Source organism: Drosophila santomea, chromosome 2R, assembly GCF_016746245.2.
Source record: "Drosophila santomea strain STO CAGO 1482 chromosome 2R, Prin_Dsan_1.1, whole genome shotgun sequence".
NCBI lineage: Eukaryota > Metazoa > Arthropoda > Insecta > Diptera > Drosophilidae > Drosophila > Drosophila santomea.
In genome coordinates this window covers 17188603-17208772 of record NC_053017.2, presented here as the reverse complement: position 1 = coordinate 17208772, position 20170 = coordinate 17188603, and the positions used below count along the sequence as shown (strand labels likewise).

The following is a 20170-nucleotide window of genomic DNA, read 5'->3' as shown; positions in this document are numbered from 1 at the left end:
AAGTTGCGAGTGTTAATGGCCTGTAATTAAACGGCAACGTGAGACGTTTAAGTGGAAATTGCATTTTGACTAATGCACTTTCTTCCCCTTTCTCTTTCTCTTTTCATATTTTGCAGAAGGATCTGTTCGTGAGCAAAGTTGAGCCGACGTCGCCGCGAAACGAACGCAAATTCTCCGCTGCCACAGCGCCATCGATGAAAACAAAGTGGCTGAAAGCATTTAAGAGCCTAAAGCCTGCTGGTTCTGGTTCAGCACAACAAGCAGATAGGTGAGTACGCCGCTTTTCCCACTCCACTCCACTCCACTCCTCCTCCTCCACCACCCACCTTTTTCCAACCACCCACCTCCACCACCACCTGCACCATTTTCCCGCTGTTACACAACTATCGCGCATAGAGCAAGGCCCATTAAGTCGAATACAAACCGCGCCGCAGAGTATCTAGTATCTGCGGGGTGGTTAGGGGGCCAAGAAGCCCCCCCTTCAGATACAAAATGAAATAGTGCGGCGAATTGCAGAGAGAATCGCAGCAAAGGGCGGGGCCGCCCGCACATTAATATGACTAAAAGCTTGCGGAAAACGCGGAAAAATTATTCAGGCATCCAAGGGTAGTGCAGCCCATCCGCCCAACCAAACAACCTCCATTTCCATTCGCAATAAAATACATATAGTACGAGTATTCGGAAGGAATTCCTAATATTTGCACAGTCCGGATTATGCAATGCAATGCAGCAATTGCACTCGCAATTTACAAGTTAATTCTATTCAGGTGCATAAGCCGGCCACTTCACTCTAGTTTAAGCTAAGCTAAGTTATATCTGCCATAATAATGATCTCTCCACTTCTTCTCTATATAAATTTACGTATATACCATCTCCATTCGAACACTAAATGCATTCAATACAATGCTTTGCCCAACCAATCAACCAAAAAAAAAAAATTAAATAAACAAAAACCAAACGTTTCGATATACTCGATATATATTCGCGAACTATCAGCCAACCACCCCGACAAAATCAAATGTACCACGCCGTATCAACCGTATTGACTTTGAGGTAACCGAAATTCACCAAAGAACCACCACGAAAAATCCAATCACCCAGCATCTAGCATATAGCATTTAGTCATAGTCCCATAGTACCCATATATCCCTGTACAGACATATATGCTAAATGCCTAATTACGTATATAACCGATCCAAAATCCCAAAGGTTTGCTGTAGTGTTGCACGCAAATGTAGAATTAGCTGAGAAAATAAACCCCGCTTGGATGCCGGCTAATTGGTTTCAAATAACGCATCAACTGCTGCACACGACACAGTATAATTTGCCTATGTTTTGCTGTAAATCGATTTAAATTTCAATTTAACACATATCCTTTATATATATATTCCGAACACACAACTTAATTTGTCTTCGGGCACCGTAAATGCCACCTGCGCCCACTGAAAGTGTCATCAATCACGTGTTGGGGCGGCAATCAAGAGGCTGCATGTTGCAGGGGCACAATTGAAATCCATAGCTAGCTGCTAGTTAAACGGGTGCAAAGACAATGCACGATCTGGATTTGGTCCAAGTCGGGCAACAAAAGTTTTTGCCCCATTCGATAACTACGGATAAATGTGTCGCTGTGTCCGTCCGGACTTTTCTGTCTGGCTTTTCTGTTCCATATGTTCCGGCCAAGTTTCCGGCTGCGCCCAGTAAATTCTACTCGGCGCCATTGGAGCATTGAAAAATATGCGAAAAATTGCAAAACTATAAATTCTGCAGCTATTCCACCTACATGGACATGGACACGCAGACCATTGGAGCTGCAACCCACTAGCTGAGAACTGCGAGCTGCAAACTGCAAACTGAAAATGCGAACGTTGCAACATCCAGTGGCAACAATACTTAGTTCTGTGCCATGCAGCTCTTGGCCTGCCAATATGATGATAAATCGGAAAATCTTCTCGGCTTAGTGAACGGGCAAAGGGGATGCTTAAGTGGGCTCTATCTCTTCAAACTTCATTGCGAAATGTTCGCCACTCACTGGCCATTCACTGCGTATAAATACCCAGCATAAACATATATACATTTTATATATACATTTGCAAACGTGACAAGAAAATCGCAGTTAAAAGTTTGGCCATGTTATATTGCAAAAGTTTCGCCTGAAATTACTGAAAGCCCGAAACTAAGCCACAACCGCCCCATTTTTCCCGTCCCCCCTCTGGAAAAAGCCAGCCAGTTACTCATTACGCCATGGTCCTGCTTTTTATGACTTGCCTTCGGTACTTGTTTTTCGTATTTGAGCGCATTTATTTGGCCGGCAAATTAAAGTTTTAAGTTGCATACAAACCAACTAATGAATATGTTATGGAAATTATTATAATTAAACCATTACTCATGCTGCCCCTTATGACAAACGTATTTCCCTTTTTGTTTTAGCATTTTGCCATAGCTGCACCCAAAATCAAAACAATACACACCAACATATCCAAATGAACAGTATAATCAATTAAAATTAGTACCAATTAAACTCCAACCATAGATACCCTTAAGTCAACCAATTAATCGTAATTACCCCAGTATAAGCCTGTAAATTACTGTATTGTACATACCTGTAAATTGTACATGACCGAGATAATCTCACCTCGGGTTTTACTTGTTGGCTAAGTCTGTCAGTTAGTTAGATCAATATTTAGCCTAAGAATTTACGAATACATTCAATGTCATCGTGTCAGTGTTCATTTGTAACTGCCAATCGCACAAAGTTGCACTTTCCATCGCTACTAGCCAACCAGCCAACCAGCCAACCAGCCACCTTCCAAATCTGACGTTTTTGTATACTTTACGCATTTGCAACAAACAACAAACAAGTTTATAAATATTGTGGCAATGTGCTCAGCACAATTTATTTGCCAGCCGTCTGTGTGTTCATCTGTGTGCATAAGCCACTTACAAACAATCAACGTCGAGTCCTAGGCCTCTGAGCCAGAATTCTGCCCAGTTCCCAGCAATTGCTCCATTGTGAGTCCTTCTGCTCCTGCTCCTCCTGCTCTGGCTCTCCACTCCGCCATTCGGGGCTTCGGCTCTTTCCCTGGCAAATAAAACAAAAGTGCCAGAGGGGCCAGAGGAGCAGAACGGCAGGAAGTCCTTGCAAATTGGCTGTATCTGTATCTCTCACGCGCTGTATAAATATGAAACGAATTTGCCGAAATGAATTCGAGTACGATGTGTATGCACAGTATAAATAACACAATAATTTGCATAAGCACCATGGATTGAGAGATCGGGTCAAAAGCACATGATCACGAGATTGTAAAATACTCGGGGCAGTGATTAATCGAGCAATTTCCTGTGTATCCAATTAGGTTGAGTACCGCACAAAGCATGTGACTGTGTGCGTTCATTTTAAATACAATACTTTTTAATGTGTTTCTTGTCCAAACATCCTCACACACACACGCACCATCGCTCTGATTAATGTGCATTGTCCACTGTCCGTTGTCCGTTGTCCGTTGTCCGCTGTCCGTTGTCCATTGTCCACACTCCATTGTTCATTCGCCATTGTTTGCTGTTGTCACTGTGCACATAGCGTATAGCATATAGATATACAAAAACATAAAGTAGCATAAAGTAGCAGCCTTCAAATGCAATGTATGTTCATGCGATTTATGAACATATGTTTAGCCATTTGGGCGCTTTTGGCCAACTGCGCAACGGGTTGGCTGGCTGGAAAGTGCAACATTTGTGACTCCATTAACGAGTAACACTCCAACTAACGCCCTTCGGTTGCATCTCCCTCACAGGCGCAATGGAGCCTCCAGCACAGCCTCCGAGCCGCTGCGTCCCAATCTGGATGGCAGCCACCACCTGCAGGAGTACACCTACAAGAAGATAACGGCCTGCGACGTCTGCTCCCAGATTCTGAGAGGTGGGTATGCGGCAACTGGGATCACTGGCTGGAAACAAGCATTCCTAACCCTATCCTACCCTATTCTCGGTTGCAGGGCACACACGCCAGGGATTACGCTGCCGCATCTGCAAGCTGAACGCCCATGGAGATTGCGCCCCCAATCTGCCGCGCTGCCAGCCAAAGCAGAAGCTGCTGCGGCGACAGAAGAGCACCTCGGAGCTGGAGAATCGCGTTGATATCGAGGAAGAAAGTGAGTATCTGGCACGCACCAGCATCATAGCCATGGCCCCACAAAAAACAGAACACAGAAATACACAAACAGAAGTACAGCAGTACAGCACTATAGCAGTGCAGCACTACAGCAGTACAGAGCACAGAAATACACAGAGGCTAGAGAAAACAAAAAACAGGCTAAACCCACATACCTCACATATATGTAGTACTAACAAACCGCTTGAGGCCGGCTAACGACTTGCATGGGAAATGCGATGTGCTGGCAAGCGAAATTCCCCAACAATTTGTTCGACTTGCCCTGCCCGAACTGTGTATGCATCGTGGCATTAGCATGTCCTGCTCCAGGATTCCACCTTGAATATGGGAGACCAAGCGAATGCGATTCGTTCTCTACTCTGATCCACTCCACTTACCTTTATCCTTATCCTTTTGGGCCAGACCGCATCAGCAACATTTTGTTTGTCGCTGGTCACAAAAACACACTTATTGATTCAAGCTATTCGAGCTGGCCAAAAGAGAATGCCGAGTGGGAGTGGCTGGTGTGTATCAGTTGATTTCACAATGGATTTATGGCACTCGTGGGGCAGACAGATTGTGGCACTTGTGATTTGTGTCGCAATTCTCCAGACCTCAGCGTGCAAGAACTTTAGCAATTTCCCTGGCTCCTTCGGTTACCCACACTCGGCAAACACACCAACACACGCAAGACACACCCACTCACATGCACGGCAACACACACACACCCAAAACGCATTGCAAAATGTCCTTTAGGTTTCATAGACGACGAATATGAAGATGATGATGATGAGGATGATGATGAGTTCCTGCCCATTGAACTGTAAACAATTGTGAGGAGGAAACTTGAATCTGTTGCATACCTTGCGGGTGCAACGCTGCCATTCACCACGTAGTTTATCCATCAAGCACACAAATTCCAAATTTGCCGACTCTAGACGTTAATGTGATTAAATCAATATGAAATCCTCTTCCCTTCCCCCCAAAACAAAAAAAAAAAAACCACACCAAAACGAAACACAAATAGCCTCGCCACAGGAGTCGCTTGTTGCAGCTGCAGCAGATCAGGCGGATGATCCCAGTCCCAATCTGAATATGAATACGAATATGAATACGAATCCGAATCCGAATACGATTAACAATCCGAGCGCAAATCAGTTGAATGTGCCAAATGCGAAGTTCCGTCAAAAGACGCCCTTCATGCATCGCATTGCGCAGCTAGGTATCCAAATGAACAGTATTATTCGAATTAGTATGTGCCATATACGTACATCCAGCATCAATATCAATATATTAATACTCGTATAGTATGCGCCAGATACTCGATTGAAATGCGCTTGACCTTATGATTTTGTTTCGTACTTTGTGTTTGACTGTTGCGCTTTGACCCACCTAATTAGCGAGATATTCAGCGAATGACAACCAGCTCAAAGTAAATCGAACACACACACACACACACTCAGCACACACAGCTCACACCACACACACACATACTGATATGCTGAGACCACAAGGGACACATCGCGGACTCTGTTAAACAAAAAATATAAAATATAAGAGCTGGGGGACCACTCAACGAAATCAGTTCAAGTAGTGGAGCATGTTATAGCCGCAATACGCAATACGCAGTAATCAGTAATCAGTAATCAGTATTCAGTAAATATCAAACAGTTCACTAGAAATTGCCTCACTCCTCATACCGCATACGTGTTGTTGGCTACCTGAGTTTGGATCGGTTTTGGGTACCACATCCTTGCCATCCTAGACATCTGGCTCATCGAGGACATGCCCACCCAGCGGGGCCTAGAGTAAAGTAACATCAAGCCTAGCTGATCCTTATTATATATGTATACTCTTGTACATGCCCACCTATCTCTCTCACACACTCTAAATATATGAATTCAAAGAAAAAGTACCCGATCCCCACATCAAGCTCATATACCCAATTATCGAATTGCCCTTGAAACCACTTGCAATTTGTACTAATGCACTTCAACAACGCATCAACAACATCAACATCATCCCAATCCGACAATTTGAAAACGATATTCGAATCGAACCAATCCGAATAACCAAAAAAAAAAAAAAACAAACTGGCCCCCTCATCAACCGTACCAACTTGTCAATGTCAACTCTCCTACTTCGGCACCAAAAAAAAAATAATAAAATGCAATTAAATCGATAAAGAAATAACCGAAATCGATCAAATTTACCGCGTGCTGAAACAAGCCGGCGAACTCAAATCCGGGCATCTTGCAGCAGGCGCCGACAAATCCGTCCAGGGCAAGCAAATGGATGGCAGCGTCGCGGGAGGATCGGCGCTTCCGGTTCCGGTTCTGTCGGAGCGGGAGATGGGCAGGGCTCCTCCGCCGGATATACCCATTGTCAGTGTCTCCGAGCTGGCCCTGCAGGAGCAGCAGCAGCAGCAGCAACAGCAGCAACAACACCTACAGCTACAACAGCAGCAGCATCAGCAGCAGCAGCAGCAGCGCAGTCTGGCATCGGTGGCGCAGGCGGCGGCGGTGCGGGCGGGACGAGGTGTGCGTCCGCCGCCGGTGGCCATGCCCATTCTGGGCGTACAGCTGCAGCAACAGGAGCTGCAGCAGCAGCGCGGCGGACTGCCGGTGCCCAGCCAAGATATATCTAGTAGCTCAGGTCCGACAAGTGGCCAAGTTGCCGACCAAGTAGTTTGTGTTATTCTCTACCTACAATCTCTATCTCTCTCTCTATCTCTGCATTCTTTCGCTCATTTAACATTTTCGCAATTATTTTGAGAATCCTTGGTTGTAGTTTCGGTTTTGGTTTCGGTTTCGGTTTTGGTTTCCGTTTCGGTTACCCACCTCTCCTCTTTATTGTATGTCTCGAGTCCCCGGATCCCGTCTCAGTGCCTCAGCTTAACCATCATCAAACTGCATACTGCATAAGTAAAAGAATGCCATCGTATTGTCCAAGAACAAAAACCAAAAGTCACCAGTCATATTACAAGTATATAGAATCGGGCTACCGTTCGCTCATTTTCTGCACCCGAATCCGTAGAGCAGATAGTAGTAGTTCATATCTATCCACATTAGTCACACACAATTGCATTCCCTTTGCGAGCATATTTAGATTTGGCAAAACAATTTCAATTTCACTCACATTGCGCTAACCAAATAATTGCTCATACGCCCCATTGCTTCGCTATGAAGTTGCTGGATTTTTTGGCCAGCTTTGAAACACAAACACAAACGTCACACACACGCTGAAACCTATTAGCTAATAACTCACATATATACATATATACTATATATATACATATATGCATTTTGTATATAATTTATTCTAGAGTTGAAATTTGAATTTGAATTTGAATTTGAATCGCTATTGACTGAAGCAGTTGCCGAAATATAGTGTTTTGTAGCTTAGCCAACATCAATTATAGCTTACGCAAACACATGTAGCATATACGTATCATATTTAGTTGAACGTAATTAATTTGTGTATGCCAAACACTTTGTTTTCCTTTAAACATCCTGATTTCCCTAGCCTTCTCTATGCAAATATATATACAAATACATGCTGAATCGAGCTCAGCCAGCACACAATCAACAACCAGCAGTGTGTGAATGGTGGGGCAAGTGTGTTTGTCTACGCGAATGAGCTTCAATTAAAATACATGGTCTACTTGTCTCTCCGTCTCCATTCGTCTGTTTGGCCCCAAGAGCAATCAGATGGCAACATGACATTGCCTTTTTGTCGCCTACTTAGGGCCACAATTCAGACCGCTCCCCTTTGGCCGCAAAGTGCCCTAAATCTTGGCAAGTGCGCACATAATTAGCGCCACAGCTCTTGGCGCTATACACATGGCAACTAGGAACCTGCATCCTGCTACCTGCTACCTGCAACCTGCAAACTGCAACCTGCAACCTGCATCCTTCAGTCTGCAACGTGGAAAGGGCAATTGGCAGCAAGGCAAGTACAGCTGCAACATTCCCTGCGGTCTGTAGTTGCATTATTCCAATTAGGAGTGTGTGAATGCAGCACCGAACTGATTGATTGCAGAATGTGAGTTGCGGTTGTTGTTGCTGTTGCTGTTGCACGCAACGTCCTTGCGGCATTCTTGTGGCATCTTGCCCTGACCCTGATTAGTTGTAAGTAAAGTTCCATTCGAAGACCAAATGTCAGATTGCAGATTGCGAACACAGAACTCACATATTTGATAAACATACTGATTTACTACGCTTAAAATGAAAACACATATATATCTATATATTCTTTCGTGTTCATATCTTTTTTGCCAATTTTTCGTTCGCTTGCCAAACTCAAATTTACCAACCAATAACCCAACCGACCAACCAACCAACCACATCAAACAAACACACCAAGAACCGCGATACGGCCAGTTCTTTGCCCCGGTATCGAACATGTCCAGCTCGGCGTACATCAGCAATGGCATTGGCATCAACTACTACACGGGCAACAGCCAGCAGGTGGCGTACATGCAACAGGTGCCTGCCACATCCTCCTCCCTCTCGGCAGGAGCCTCGCCGGCACACCAGCAACAGCAGCAACAGCAGCAACAGCAGCAGCAGCAGCCGCAACAGCCACAACAATGCGGAAGCAGCACCAGTGGCAGCAGCATCAACTACTCGACCACCGATCCGGGACTCCGGCGGCGTCTGTTCGCCGGAATCCGGCCATTGTCCGTGTTCGGACGACTGAGGCAGCAGCGATCCTCGCAGCACCGGTCGATCTCATTGCCAGAAAGTAATTACTACGTAACATCCGAGGAGCACATCCGAGGCAGTGGGGACAGCAACAGCAATAGCTACAGCAAACACCACAGATTGGTCCACAATGACACTACCAAGAACCATGGCATGCCGATGCAGAAATCTTTCCATCTCCCAGCCAGCACTAGCAGCACCACCACAACATCAACTACTACAACTACAACTACAACTACAACAAGAAATACACCATCAGCATTAACATCAATATCAAGATCATATTTCGGGGTTGCCTATAATAGCACTATAGACCCCATCATAGCCATGAGTTCTCGTTGGAACAGTACTGCATTTGATTCCCACTCGACATCGATGTTTAGATTGTGTTACCCTGTGTTCTGTGTATCTTTTTCAATTCAATTCAATTCAATTCAGTTTATTTCCCGTGTAGTGGGCCACTGAAGTTGTATCTTCATCTGTATGTCTGTATGTATGTCGTTCGTATGTGTGTGTACAAGTGTGTGTTTGTTTGGGCCACTGCCAAAGGATATGGACAGAAGATGGCAAGATGCGTTTTAGTTATTCCAAGTGGAGAAGCTCAGTGCCGCCCATTAAAACAATGGTCGGATTAAATGCCAATTAGTCTTAACCCAGTTTACACTTCTGGCAAATGGCTCATTTCCGTTGCAACAGCACCGAAAGCAATTGCAACGCCATCATTTGTATACATGGCCGAGTTCCTTTTCCTTTCGCGCTGAAAGCAGCTCCATCAGTCTTCAGCTCGGCTGGAGTCGAATGGAAACTTACTCCATGGGATGGCTTGGGATGGGTGATGGGATTTTCATCCTCTTACACTTGAAGAAAGGCAGTAGTCTGCGGAAAACGTATATAGGTTTTCGAATGTTTTGTTCCTTAACAGAGCCACATATGTAGCTCTTTTCGAATGCATCTTATAAATGACTTATAAATCTACTTAAAAATACTTCTAAAAAGTAAGAAAATATTAAGTAAAAGTTTCCAACCTAAATTAAAAGCTCTTAACTTTGCTCAGTAAGTTCCAAGCTGATTTGAACTTAAATAGCGCGTAGTCAAGTTTACCTTTCACTTATATTTCACTTTTGGTACCGAGTTTGGAGCTTTGTCTTTACAGTTACAATGCGCTTCTTGAAGAACAAAACATTAAACATTACTCTATTTTATTTTCACTGTATCCCCGCTTCCGGGACTTTGCACACTGCCACTGTTTATGCCACAGCTCCAGTTCAGGACTACTGTTGCCGTGTAAATTACAAGCCATTGTCAACTTTTGTGCAAAAATTCAACCGCACAACTTGGAAGTGGGGTTTTGGGTGGGGGCAGCTGGTTGCTGGATGCTAGAAGCTGGAAGCTGGAAGCTGCTGCATACAAATGTTGCAGACGGGCCACAAACTTTTTCGCCGAGGCGCGAGTTCATTTGTGCTTAATGTTTGCTGCATTTTTAATGCCACTCGCACAGAAAAAGCGACGCAAGTTTAAAGTCGCGATGCCAACTTTTTGTCTTATGCCAGAGCTGACTTCTTGTCGATGGGGAAGATGGGGCAAAAGGGGCAGACGGGGCAGACGGGGCAGAAGGGACAGATGGGGGGGAGATGGGGCGGATGGCTGGGGACCGAGTTTGGGCCCAAGCCGAACATAATTATGCTAAAAATTGTTATGACACACAATCTTTTTGCGCTTCTTATTTTTCTTTCCGTTTTGGGTCTGCCTTTCGTTTGGCCTTCCCCGGATCCCCCACATTCCCCATCCTGGATGCCCTGCCCCAAGCTCCAGCTCCATCCTTGCATGCCTGCCATCTCGTAGTTGCCGGTCGCTCCCTGTGGCAGAAGTTCTAGCGGGGCACTCTGCACTTATTTTGCGAGGATTACGTTTCTGCTCTATTACTTGGGCCAGGGATGCTGGTTATGGTCTTCCTGCGCTCCAGCGCTCCTCCGGCTTGTTTTGCTTTGCTTTATGCATGAACGCTGTCTTAATGTTTAATATTTTCTTTCGGGCTTCTTGTCTTCATTTAACTTAATTAGTTTTAATTCACATTTCACGGCGACTCAGTCAGCGAGCCTTTGCCTTCGCCAGCGAGGCAGTTAATCGATCGCAAAGCTACTAACCAACCCCACAATCCAGTAATGAGTAACCAGGACTCTAACTACAAGCGTTATATATGGTATATACTTGATACAGCATCAGCGAATCCCAAGTCCGAGACAACGCGACCCTTTGGCGAACCACTAATGCTCCTCAAGAGCCCGGAATCCAATCCGGATGAGTGCAAGGGCAATAGACGCGTTCGCTGAGGGCACAGATGAATGTGGATAATGATGATAAGGAGGATAATGGTGGCGGAAAACTTAACGATTTAATTTAATACAGTTCTAGAGCGATTTATGGTTTAAGTTCTTGATTTTATTATACCCTAGACACCTAGCCCAATTGATGTTCTAATTGCAGCACAGTAATTATTATTAAATACTCCACACATAGTTTAATTTACCCCATACCTACGTATATGTATCTATCTAGCTATCTACCTTAGTTAATTGTGTATCTTAGTTAATTTTGGTCCTGCGAATGTGCGTGAGCCAGAGAGCAATGTTAAATGTATATTACGATTAAAGTATTAAGTCTTTTCTGATTACACCACAATTATATTATGATATTCTAAATGTTGTACGAATGTTGTAAATACCGCACCGAGCCCACACGTCAACCACAAACGAATGACTATAATAACACGAATAAAAACCAAAACGATATCTGGCTTTCCTTCACTCCGAGGATAAACACAATCACCCTCATCTGGCACAGGGCGATGGAAACGAGTTTTCTATGATTTTCTATATATTATATGTATAAATATCTATGATTTGTATAGTCAAAATCCAAATTGGCCAACACGAAACACACACACACACACACTCCACACAACCAGCAGCATTCTTACGTTGGCTTTTGATTTTTGCGGCAACTGAAACGGGATGACTAGAATGAATACACTGAAACATACCCGAAACACTCGCTGTCTCTTCCTGAACGTGTCGAATGTTGCTCTGTTGCAAACTTACAATCTAATTACGAAATTGCATTGATTCTATCGATGTTCAACGTCTTTTCAGTTCAGTTTCTAAGTTATTTTGGGTTTTTTGTTTAAATCTTTAGATCTGTAGACGCCTAGTTTCCAATATGGAGTTACCAAATGCTTAACAAACGAAATTAAAATCAACAAATTTTTATTCCACATCTTATTGCCATTTTTTTTGCCAACTGTGTATCGTCCGACACACGACAACCAATATGACCATGTACCAAAAAAACAAAAAAAATATCAAAAAAAATCAAAAATCCAAATAAACAACTACAACAACAATAACAACAACAGCACCGCACTCACCGCGCCGCCAAAAGTTGAACTTACGCATGAAATCCCTGAGCCTGGACTCACCAGAATCGTCGGAGCTGCACGGCCAGTTCAGGCGTAGGGCCCAACTGCCGGGCACGGGAGCCTCCACATCAGCCGGCTCCGGGTACTACCATGGTGGCTCCGGAGGCCACCTGGAGCACAGCACTCCGCCGTCGAACAACAGCCGTCTGCACTGTAAGTAGCAACCCAGTAAGCGATTCCGGTCCCGGTCCGGTTTGCCGGTCTCGGTTCCGCCGATTCCCGGTTCCTGGTTCCTGGTCCCCAATACCGAACCCGATAAGGAACCTGATTCCGGACACCGACGTACGCTGCACCACCTACCAATCCAACTTGTCCAGCACCACCACTTACCCATCCACAGCAGGCACCTCTGACGAGTCTCAGTTTTTCTAAGTCTAAACTAGTATGTATGTATGACACACACAACTTCTACTGTCCATCTCAACTGCTTAACTATACTTACAACTATAGTTACAACTATAATTACAATTATACTTACTAAAATTACTCTACTTACAATTGTACTTACTAAAATTTCTCTACTTACAACTATACTTACTAAACTTACTATGTAAATACGTTGCCGAAGTACAAGTCGAGTGAAGTAAACATTTGTTGCGTAGTTTCGATTTCGTTCACCTTTTATCTAGTAGTTAAATGCAGCTTTTAGATACATGCCAACCGTAGAGTAACCAACTTCATCTGCAGACACACATCTTCAAACTCCCAAGTCCCACACTCCCATCGATCTGCCCACTTAAACGTATATGTGTATAATTTATGTGTACAATATCTATATCTTCTTTTTCCATGGATATTCTTCTGATTTTTCGTTCATCCACTTGCATTCGATTAACCAAACCATTGAGCCTGTCCTGGAGCAGGGACTAACGCATCCAAAACCATTACAGCACCATCGAGCCCCTCGCATCCGGGCCGCAAGCTACTGTACGCCACCCGTGGAATGCGTGGTGGCAGCGTCGATCTGCCGGACGAGATGGAGAAGTCGCAGTCCTCGGCCAGCACCTCGCCGTGCCTCTCACCCGTAAGACATCCCCAGGTAGACCCCACTCCACTCATCATACTCCTCATACTCCTCATACCGCCACTCCATTGTTCATCTGATTTCGCCTGATCCGCTCGCTTGATTGATTGCCATGGTATTAACCCAATCCCAAAACACGCTTCACCTATTTCAAGAAAACCCATCGTCTGCTGCCCACGAATCTGTACGTCATCATCTACAACTTCAAGGCGCGACATGCCGATGAACTGGATCTAAAGGCTGGCTACAAGGTGAGCTTATCATATACTCCCTATCTACTCTATACACCCACTACGTAAATGAATAGAAGAAGTGAATAGAGTATGAATAATAAACAAAGCGCTTTGTTTAATCCGCTAAGCGATGTACTTAGTTTCCATAATGGCTGCCGGGGAAAATGGTTAACTAAATCAGAAACATATATTCGTACTTGTACTAGTATGTTTGTATGAATGTATGAAAACGAATAACGAACAGCGAACAATGGCAGCGAAAAACTTGTTTATTTGTCATACAATCATACAATCATACAATCGAGCAGCATATGGAGGAAGCTCGTTTTCCACTGCGTAAACATGGCGAAACAAACAGTGAATAAGAAGAAATAATAATAGTTACCGACTTTTTGTGTACATTCCCTGATTGCGAGTGCCTGCCTGCCTGCCTGCCTGCCCGCCGCCGGCAAAGTGTTCAATATTTACAGATTAGCTTTTGTTTGGACGGCGTCCTTGTTCGCGAGCTGGTTTTGCATTCCAGCAGGATAGAGTCCAACTTTTGCCTCATTCCCAGGCTCTCGCTGTGAATTCACTACGCGGATCGATAAGAGATTTTTTCCAGCCGCACTTATACTCAATAGTCGAACGCAAAAATATATGATAGTTTGAGAATATCTTTATCTTTATGGCTAGACCGAAACTGCACACTTTCACAAACTTTTTTAGTACTATTATCTATTAATGATATTCTAGCTTGTGAAAGCAGACTCCTATCTTCGACCAACAAAAGCTTATTTATTCCTGAGACTGCCTTACGGCTTATTAGTTTGTTAACCAAGATATTTCCATTAACACAAGCATACTATTAGAAGCATCTCCGAATACCAAATACTAATATGCCATATCGAGCAGCAGCTAATATAATTACCTAATTTATTAGCTTCTAGTTGAGCATGCCATATGAAAATGTTATTGGGCAAACTGTTAATCCTCGAAAACCTCTTACCTCTGGAAACTAGGTGACTGTCATTGACAATTCCGATCCGGACTGGTGGAAGGGAAAAGTTCTGGGACGAGTGGGTTACTTCCCATCCAAGTACTGTGTGCGTCTCAATGCCAACGAGAAGCCACTGCAGGTGACCCACAATCTCCAGGTGTCGGACAGTGAACGTGGCGAGAATCTCACCCTGCTCAGGGACCAGATTGTCATACAGGTAAGACCCATTGCCCCAATCCTCTCTACCCCCCCTAACTGTGTGTCGAACATGTCATCCGTTTACCAAACAAGACCGGCGACGAGGTGAACGGCATGGTGATGATCCGAGCCGCCGAGCACGGGCAGGGCTACTGCCCCATCAAGTATCTGCAGGAGGTGTGACAGCCAGAAGAGGACGAGCCGCCCTCCGACGAGCGGGACAGACCGCACAAGTCGTCCATGCAGACGTCATCGTCGCGAACCGCGGACAAGACCAAGCGTAGGATTAGAATCGTAGTGTCCGAAAACCACAATGTAGCTGCTAGTAGTGTTGCACCAGCACCTGCACCCACATCCGCCTTCAACAACACCACCCATCACCAAATTCCGAGGGAATCCGACATCGAGACGAAGCGGCTGAACATCGACTACGGCGATGAGGGCAGCGCCGATTGGGACAAGGACCGCGAGGTGCTCATCCTGTCGGGGAGACGGAACAAGAACGATAAGAACTGGGAGAACTGGGAGCGCATCCGGGAGCAGAAGCTGGAGAAGATGAAGGGCATTTGCTTCGAGAGCTATCGCCAGTCCAAGCGCGACAAGTTACTCCAAGCTAAGCCGCGACCCAAACAACTGGATTCCACCTGGTACACGGATAACATCTACTCGAACCGTTCCGATGACATGGACGAGGACTACGTGCCGGATTGCTTGAAGTACGGACCTTTTCGCACACTGCGGGACATTCACGAGCTGGACGAGAAGAGCGGGGGCACGGAAGAGCGTCGTGTCGAGGGTGAGGGATCACCCGGTTATGGACTGCATCGTTCCAAGAGCTGCAAAGAGTTCCAGTATCCCAAGTCACAGAGCTGGTGCTTCGAGGGCAATGTTTTTGAAGCTGGCGGCGGTGTGGCCAGCGGAAGTGGTAGTTCCAGCGGTGCTCCCCCGCCAACCACCTCCATCCTAAAGAACCGCGCTGGTGTTCCCAAGTCATACTCCTTCAGTGCCACCACCAAGACCATGCCGTTTGACATCATCGACTATGAGCTGCCCCCCGTCTCGAATACGCGACGGGAGAAGAAGGAGGCCCTGCGGCGGAACATGAATGCCCTGTGCAGCAGCAGCCTGGATCGTTGTTGCGCCCGGGATCAGTGCACCAGCGCCCGCTGCCTGTTGGAGGACATCTATCCGGGTTCGAGGATGCGGCCAAGGACGACCGGAGCGGGCAGCAATCGGAATCTGAGTGCGGCGGACTGGCTCTTCGAGGAGCGGGCTGGAAGGCAGCGAACGCCCGCCGCTCCAACGGTTATTTGTTGTTGTTCTGCGGCTGAGGAGTGCTGTTGCCACCGGCAGCGCCAGCAGCAGCCGCCCCTTCCCGCTCGCCCAAGGTCACGACCGCTCTGTCCCGGTCATCATCCGGCCGCCGAGGAGGAGGAGCACATGCACTGCCGCTATGACACCGACCTGGAGCACTTCATACGCGCCGAGCGCGAGCGCCTTATGCTGCAGGATAAGTTCCTGGACGACGACGAGCGGTATCTGGCCGCTGCTCCGGCACCGCGTAGTCCTGGCAGACGGTATCCGGCGGGAAACTACCATCGACCGCCGCGCAGCAAGTCACTGCTGGAGATGCAGCCGCCAACCACGCTGTACGACGAGGATACCTGCTCGGACACCACAGAGATCGATTTGGAGGACTTTAACATCGACCTGGAGAAGTACTGGGAGCAGCTGGACAAGCCGCCCAGTCCCATCAACATGGACATGCGGCGCAACATGCACAGCAGTCTCAAGGTGAAGAACGTGAATGTCCGGTGCTACAACAATGGCCAGCCCATCGATCTGCATGACCGTGAGCACGAGCGGCTGATGATCAAGAAGTCGCTGCTCGAGGGGATGCCCTCGCCACCGCAGCTGGACTCCAGCGAGTCCTCGACCAATGCGGGCGGCTATCCTTTTTTTGACACTGCACCCGCCATTGCGCCTGTCCCCGCCTTCCACCACCACCAACCGACCTACGGACAGCCGCCGGGCTATGGCCACAAGGTGTATCCCACGGTGGACACGCTGCCCTCGTACCAGTACAACAACTTCTATCCCGAGCACAGCCATCCGACCGTGGGCAGTGTGCTGACCCAACAGCCAACGGCTGGCATCCATCATCCATCCGCCGGCGGTCACTCGGCGCTCAGCCTGATCAACAACATATTTTCCATCTACAAGCCCAACAAGTACTCGCCGGAGAACTGCCAGATGAACTACGAAAGCAAGCCGGAACCGTGCAAGAAGATGAATGTGCCCAGTACCCACAGGCCGCTGGGAGCAGCCACGCATCCGTATCCTACCCACGACTACATGCACTCATCGATGAAGAGACCGCTGCTGGTGAGCGCCGATCAGCCGCACTTTAAGATCATTCCGGAGAAGACTGGCCTGAAGATCTCGCCACTGTTGAGCTACGAGGATTACGGCGGAGGTGGCGAGAAAGCTCACCACAGACTGAGTAGCACGGCAAGGCCTCTGATGCTTCCGCACTGATGGTGCTGGACCTTTCCGTGGTATGGCAATGGCAATGGCAATGGCAATGGCAACTATTGTTAGTTGGGCTCCACACCCACCCAACTATCCCCCAAAAAGAAAGACTCGCGAGCAGCGAACAGCAACCCAAACGCACAAAAGAAAAAAACTGGGTCCAGCCGAGGAAGAAGAACGTACGTTAACAGAAATCCATCGGAGGAGCATCGGGTTCAGGAGGTGGCTAGCTAACCAGTATCCTCTACCCGATACCCCTCACCTTCCACTCCACCAACTCGCCGTCTTCGTCGTCGTCGTCGTCGTCCATCCGCACAATTTGCTTTTGGTTTAGCAGGTCAGGTCAGGTCAGGTCAGGTCAGGTGTTCCATCGAAGCATCCTTGACACTCCAGGAACTCCAGCGGAAAACCAGTCGAACAACAACAGCAACTACAGCCATACCATTGGAAATCAAGAGCACTACAGACAAAGACAACATCAACAGATCTACCAACAGCCACATGTCAGATGGAGGTCAAAGTGCAAGTACTAGTAACGATTTGATCAGCGGATCGATTAGGATAAGTCCACACGGTCCTCAAAACCCAGACACTGGACACAGACACAGACAAACACACACACACACACATGTATACAATCAACGTGCTTTTAATACGCTTAGAATCGCTATAGAAATCGCGTTGCAGTTCGATTAACCACTAAAAAACAGATTCACTAATTTTCGAGCAACTTTTAAGCAATCAAGAGCGTATTCAATAGAACAAAGAACAAAGAGTAGATCTAAGACGGAAGAGTTAGGTATTAAGTCGTTCATATTGCGCGTTTCATATTTCAGTATGCGCATATTGTATACCCTTACTCTCTGTAGAAAAAGCTAAACGGATTTTATTAGTACTGAATATTTGGGATAATACATACAAGTACATACCTAGGACTCGTGTGAGTGTCAGCGAGACTTATTTTGGCCTCAATATATTGCGATAATTTTGAGATGCAAATGAAAAACGAAGGCGAACCGAACCGTTTTTATTGTCATCAAATTTTTTCTATTTTTTATACCAAATAACTTTGAATCAACTAAACGGGCGAAGGAGTTATTGCTATTGAAATTGCTATATGCTCGATAAGGCTAGAAGGCTAGAAGCTTTTCCCATAAGTTGCGGCTACTAGGAGCGATTGACGAAGGCATGCCTATGCTCTATGCTATTTATATATATGATTAGGTGCGGTACGGATAGTAGGTGTGCGTTGAGTGTTGAGAGAACTCGATGGAAGCGCTTTTTATAAACTAACTAGATTTGTATCGAAATGTGAAACATTGAATATGAATATGAATATGAATATGATAAACATGAATTGTACTTTTATGATGTATGCGTATCCACTGGCCTTATTTATTGAGAAGTAACCAAACAATGAGCTGAACCCCAACACACACAAACAAACACACTTAAAACAAGAGTACACGAATTCCCAGAAAAAGAACTTGAGAATTACAATTGAATTTTCACTAAGATTCAAGCTTAGGGCTTTGCGTCACTTTTGTTAATTGTTTTTTGGCGTCCAATTTTACATGATAACTACTGTAGGACTCTAGAGAAACAAATCGAAACTATCGAGAGTAGATTAACTATCGAGTATTTTGTAGTGAGTAAGCTAACTAAAACATAAACCAAACCAAATGGAGATAACTTTTTAGCTCAAGACTCCTTGTGCGTAAAGATTTTGAATTTGAATTTATTTTTAACGACTTTTGAATACAAGACGAAACAATGAAGATGACATTTTATCAGAGATCGTTTTTTACCTATTTAACATTTCCTCGAACCACAAACAAACAACTATTTGCTAAGTGTACCCTATGGCCTATGAGTTAGTTATAAGAAAGTGTTTTCCAAGCCCCGCTTAGACCACAACACTAAATGAAAAAAACGAATAGAAAAGTCAGGAGACAGGAGAACATGGGGATTTCTGCACAAAACCCAATCTAAGAAATATCCAAACAATGCACCCAAATTAAGTGTACGATATGCATATGTATCGAGTATTTACGATCACGTCTAGGAACTAAGGAAGAATTGTATTGTATTGTAAAATGAATGGAATCGACGAACACGAAAAAAACGCCCAAATCTTATGAGTATGTAAGCAAAGCCGAAAACTTGAATTCAAACAGGATAACCGCTCCTGGCGGTCATCTAAACTGCTGAAATTGGCACTTAAGTATTTAGGTATATACACACCGCATATTGTATGTACAACTTAGTAGAATTTCCGACTAAACTAAACTTAACTTGCAAACGTAGCGCGACATTTGTGCAAGTCAATGGTCCCCGAGTGCTTTTCGAGGGGCCAACTTCACAAGAAAGCTTCTGGTTGGTTTTTAGCGTAAGTTTTGTTTCACATATGTATGTATGTATGTATGTACGAGTAGGTGGTGACCAGCATGTCGATGCACCTGGCGCATCTGGCGCACCTGCAGGTAGCTAGCGAATAACATGCATGCATGTAAACAACAGTAACTAGAAAATGGAACAATATAATATCAGTGCAACGTAATATATCAGTTAAAATAACAGAGGCAAACAGAACTCCGCTCATTTAGCACTACTACCTGCAATTTGAATGTGAAAAACAACAACACAAACCCCCCCTACATCCCAGCCCCGCTTCTCCGACGCGTCCCCATTAATTTACCTGAATTGCAAATAAAAAGATGTTCAATTCGATGTGAAAAAAAAAACAACTAGTTGTTCTGTGTTCTTTGTTTTGGTGTGGGTTGGTTTATTTATTCGCGCCGCCCCGAAAGTAGGCAGCAGGCTTTACTATACTCCCGAAATGCACTGAGGAAAAAAGGTATGAACACGAACTTGAG

The 20170-nt window shown here is 45.5% G+C and overlaps 1 protein-coding gene across 1 annotated transcript in view; it reads left to right on the top strand.

Moving 5' to 3' along the window:
- Nucleotides 1-20038, top strand: part of LOC120445921 — a 57893-nt gene extending 37855 nt beyond the window's left edge. Inside the window, 9 exon segments of the mRNA XM_039626579.2 lie at nt 117-268; nt 3792-3916; nt 3993-4148; nt 6407-6802; nt 12266-12481; nt 13219-13352; nt 13508-13603; nt 14587-14781; nt 14856-20038. Of these exon segments, the coding sequence (XP_039482513.1) occupies nt 117-268; nt 3792-3916; nt 3993-4148; nt 6407-6802; nt 12266-12481; nt 13219-13352; nt 13508-13603; nt 14587-14781; nt 14856-17363 (3978 nt within the window). The 3' untranslated portion in view covers nt 17364-20038.
- Nucleotides 20039-20170: the final 132 nt, after the last annotated feature.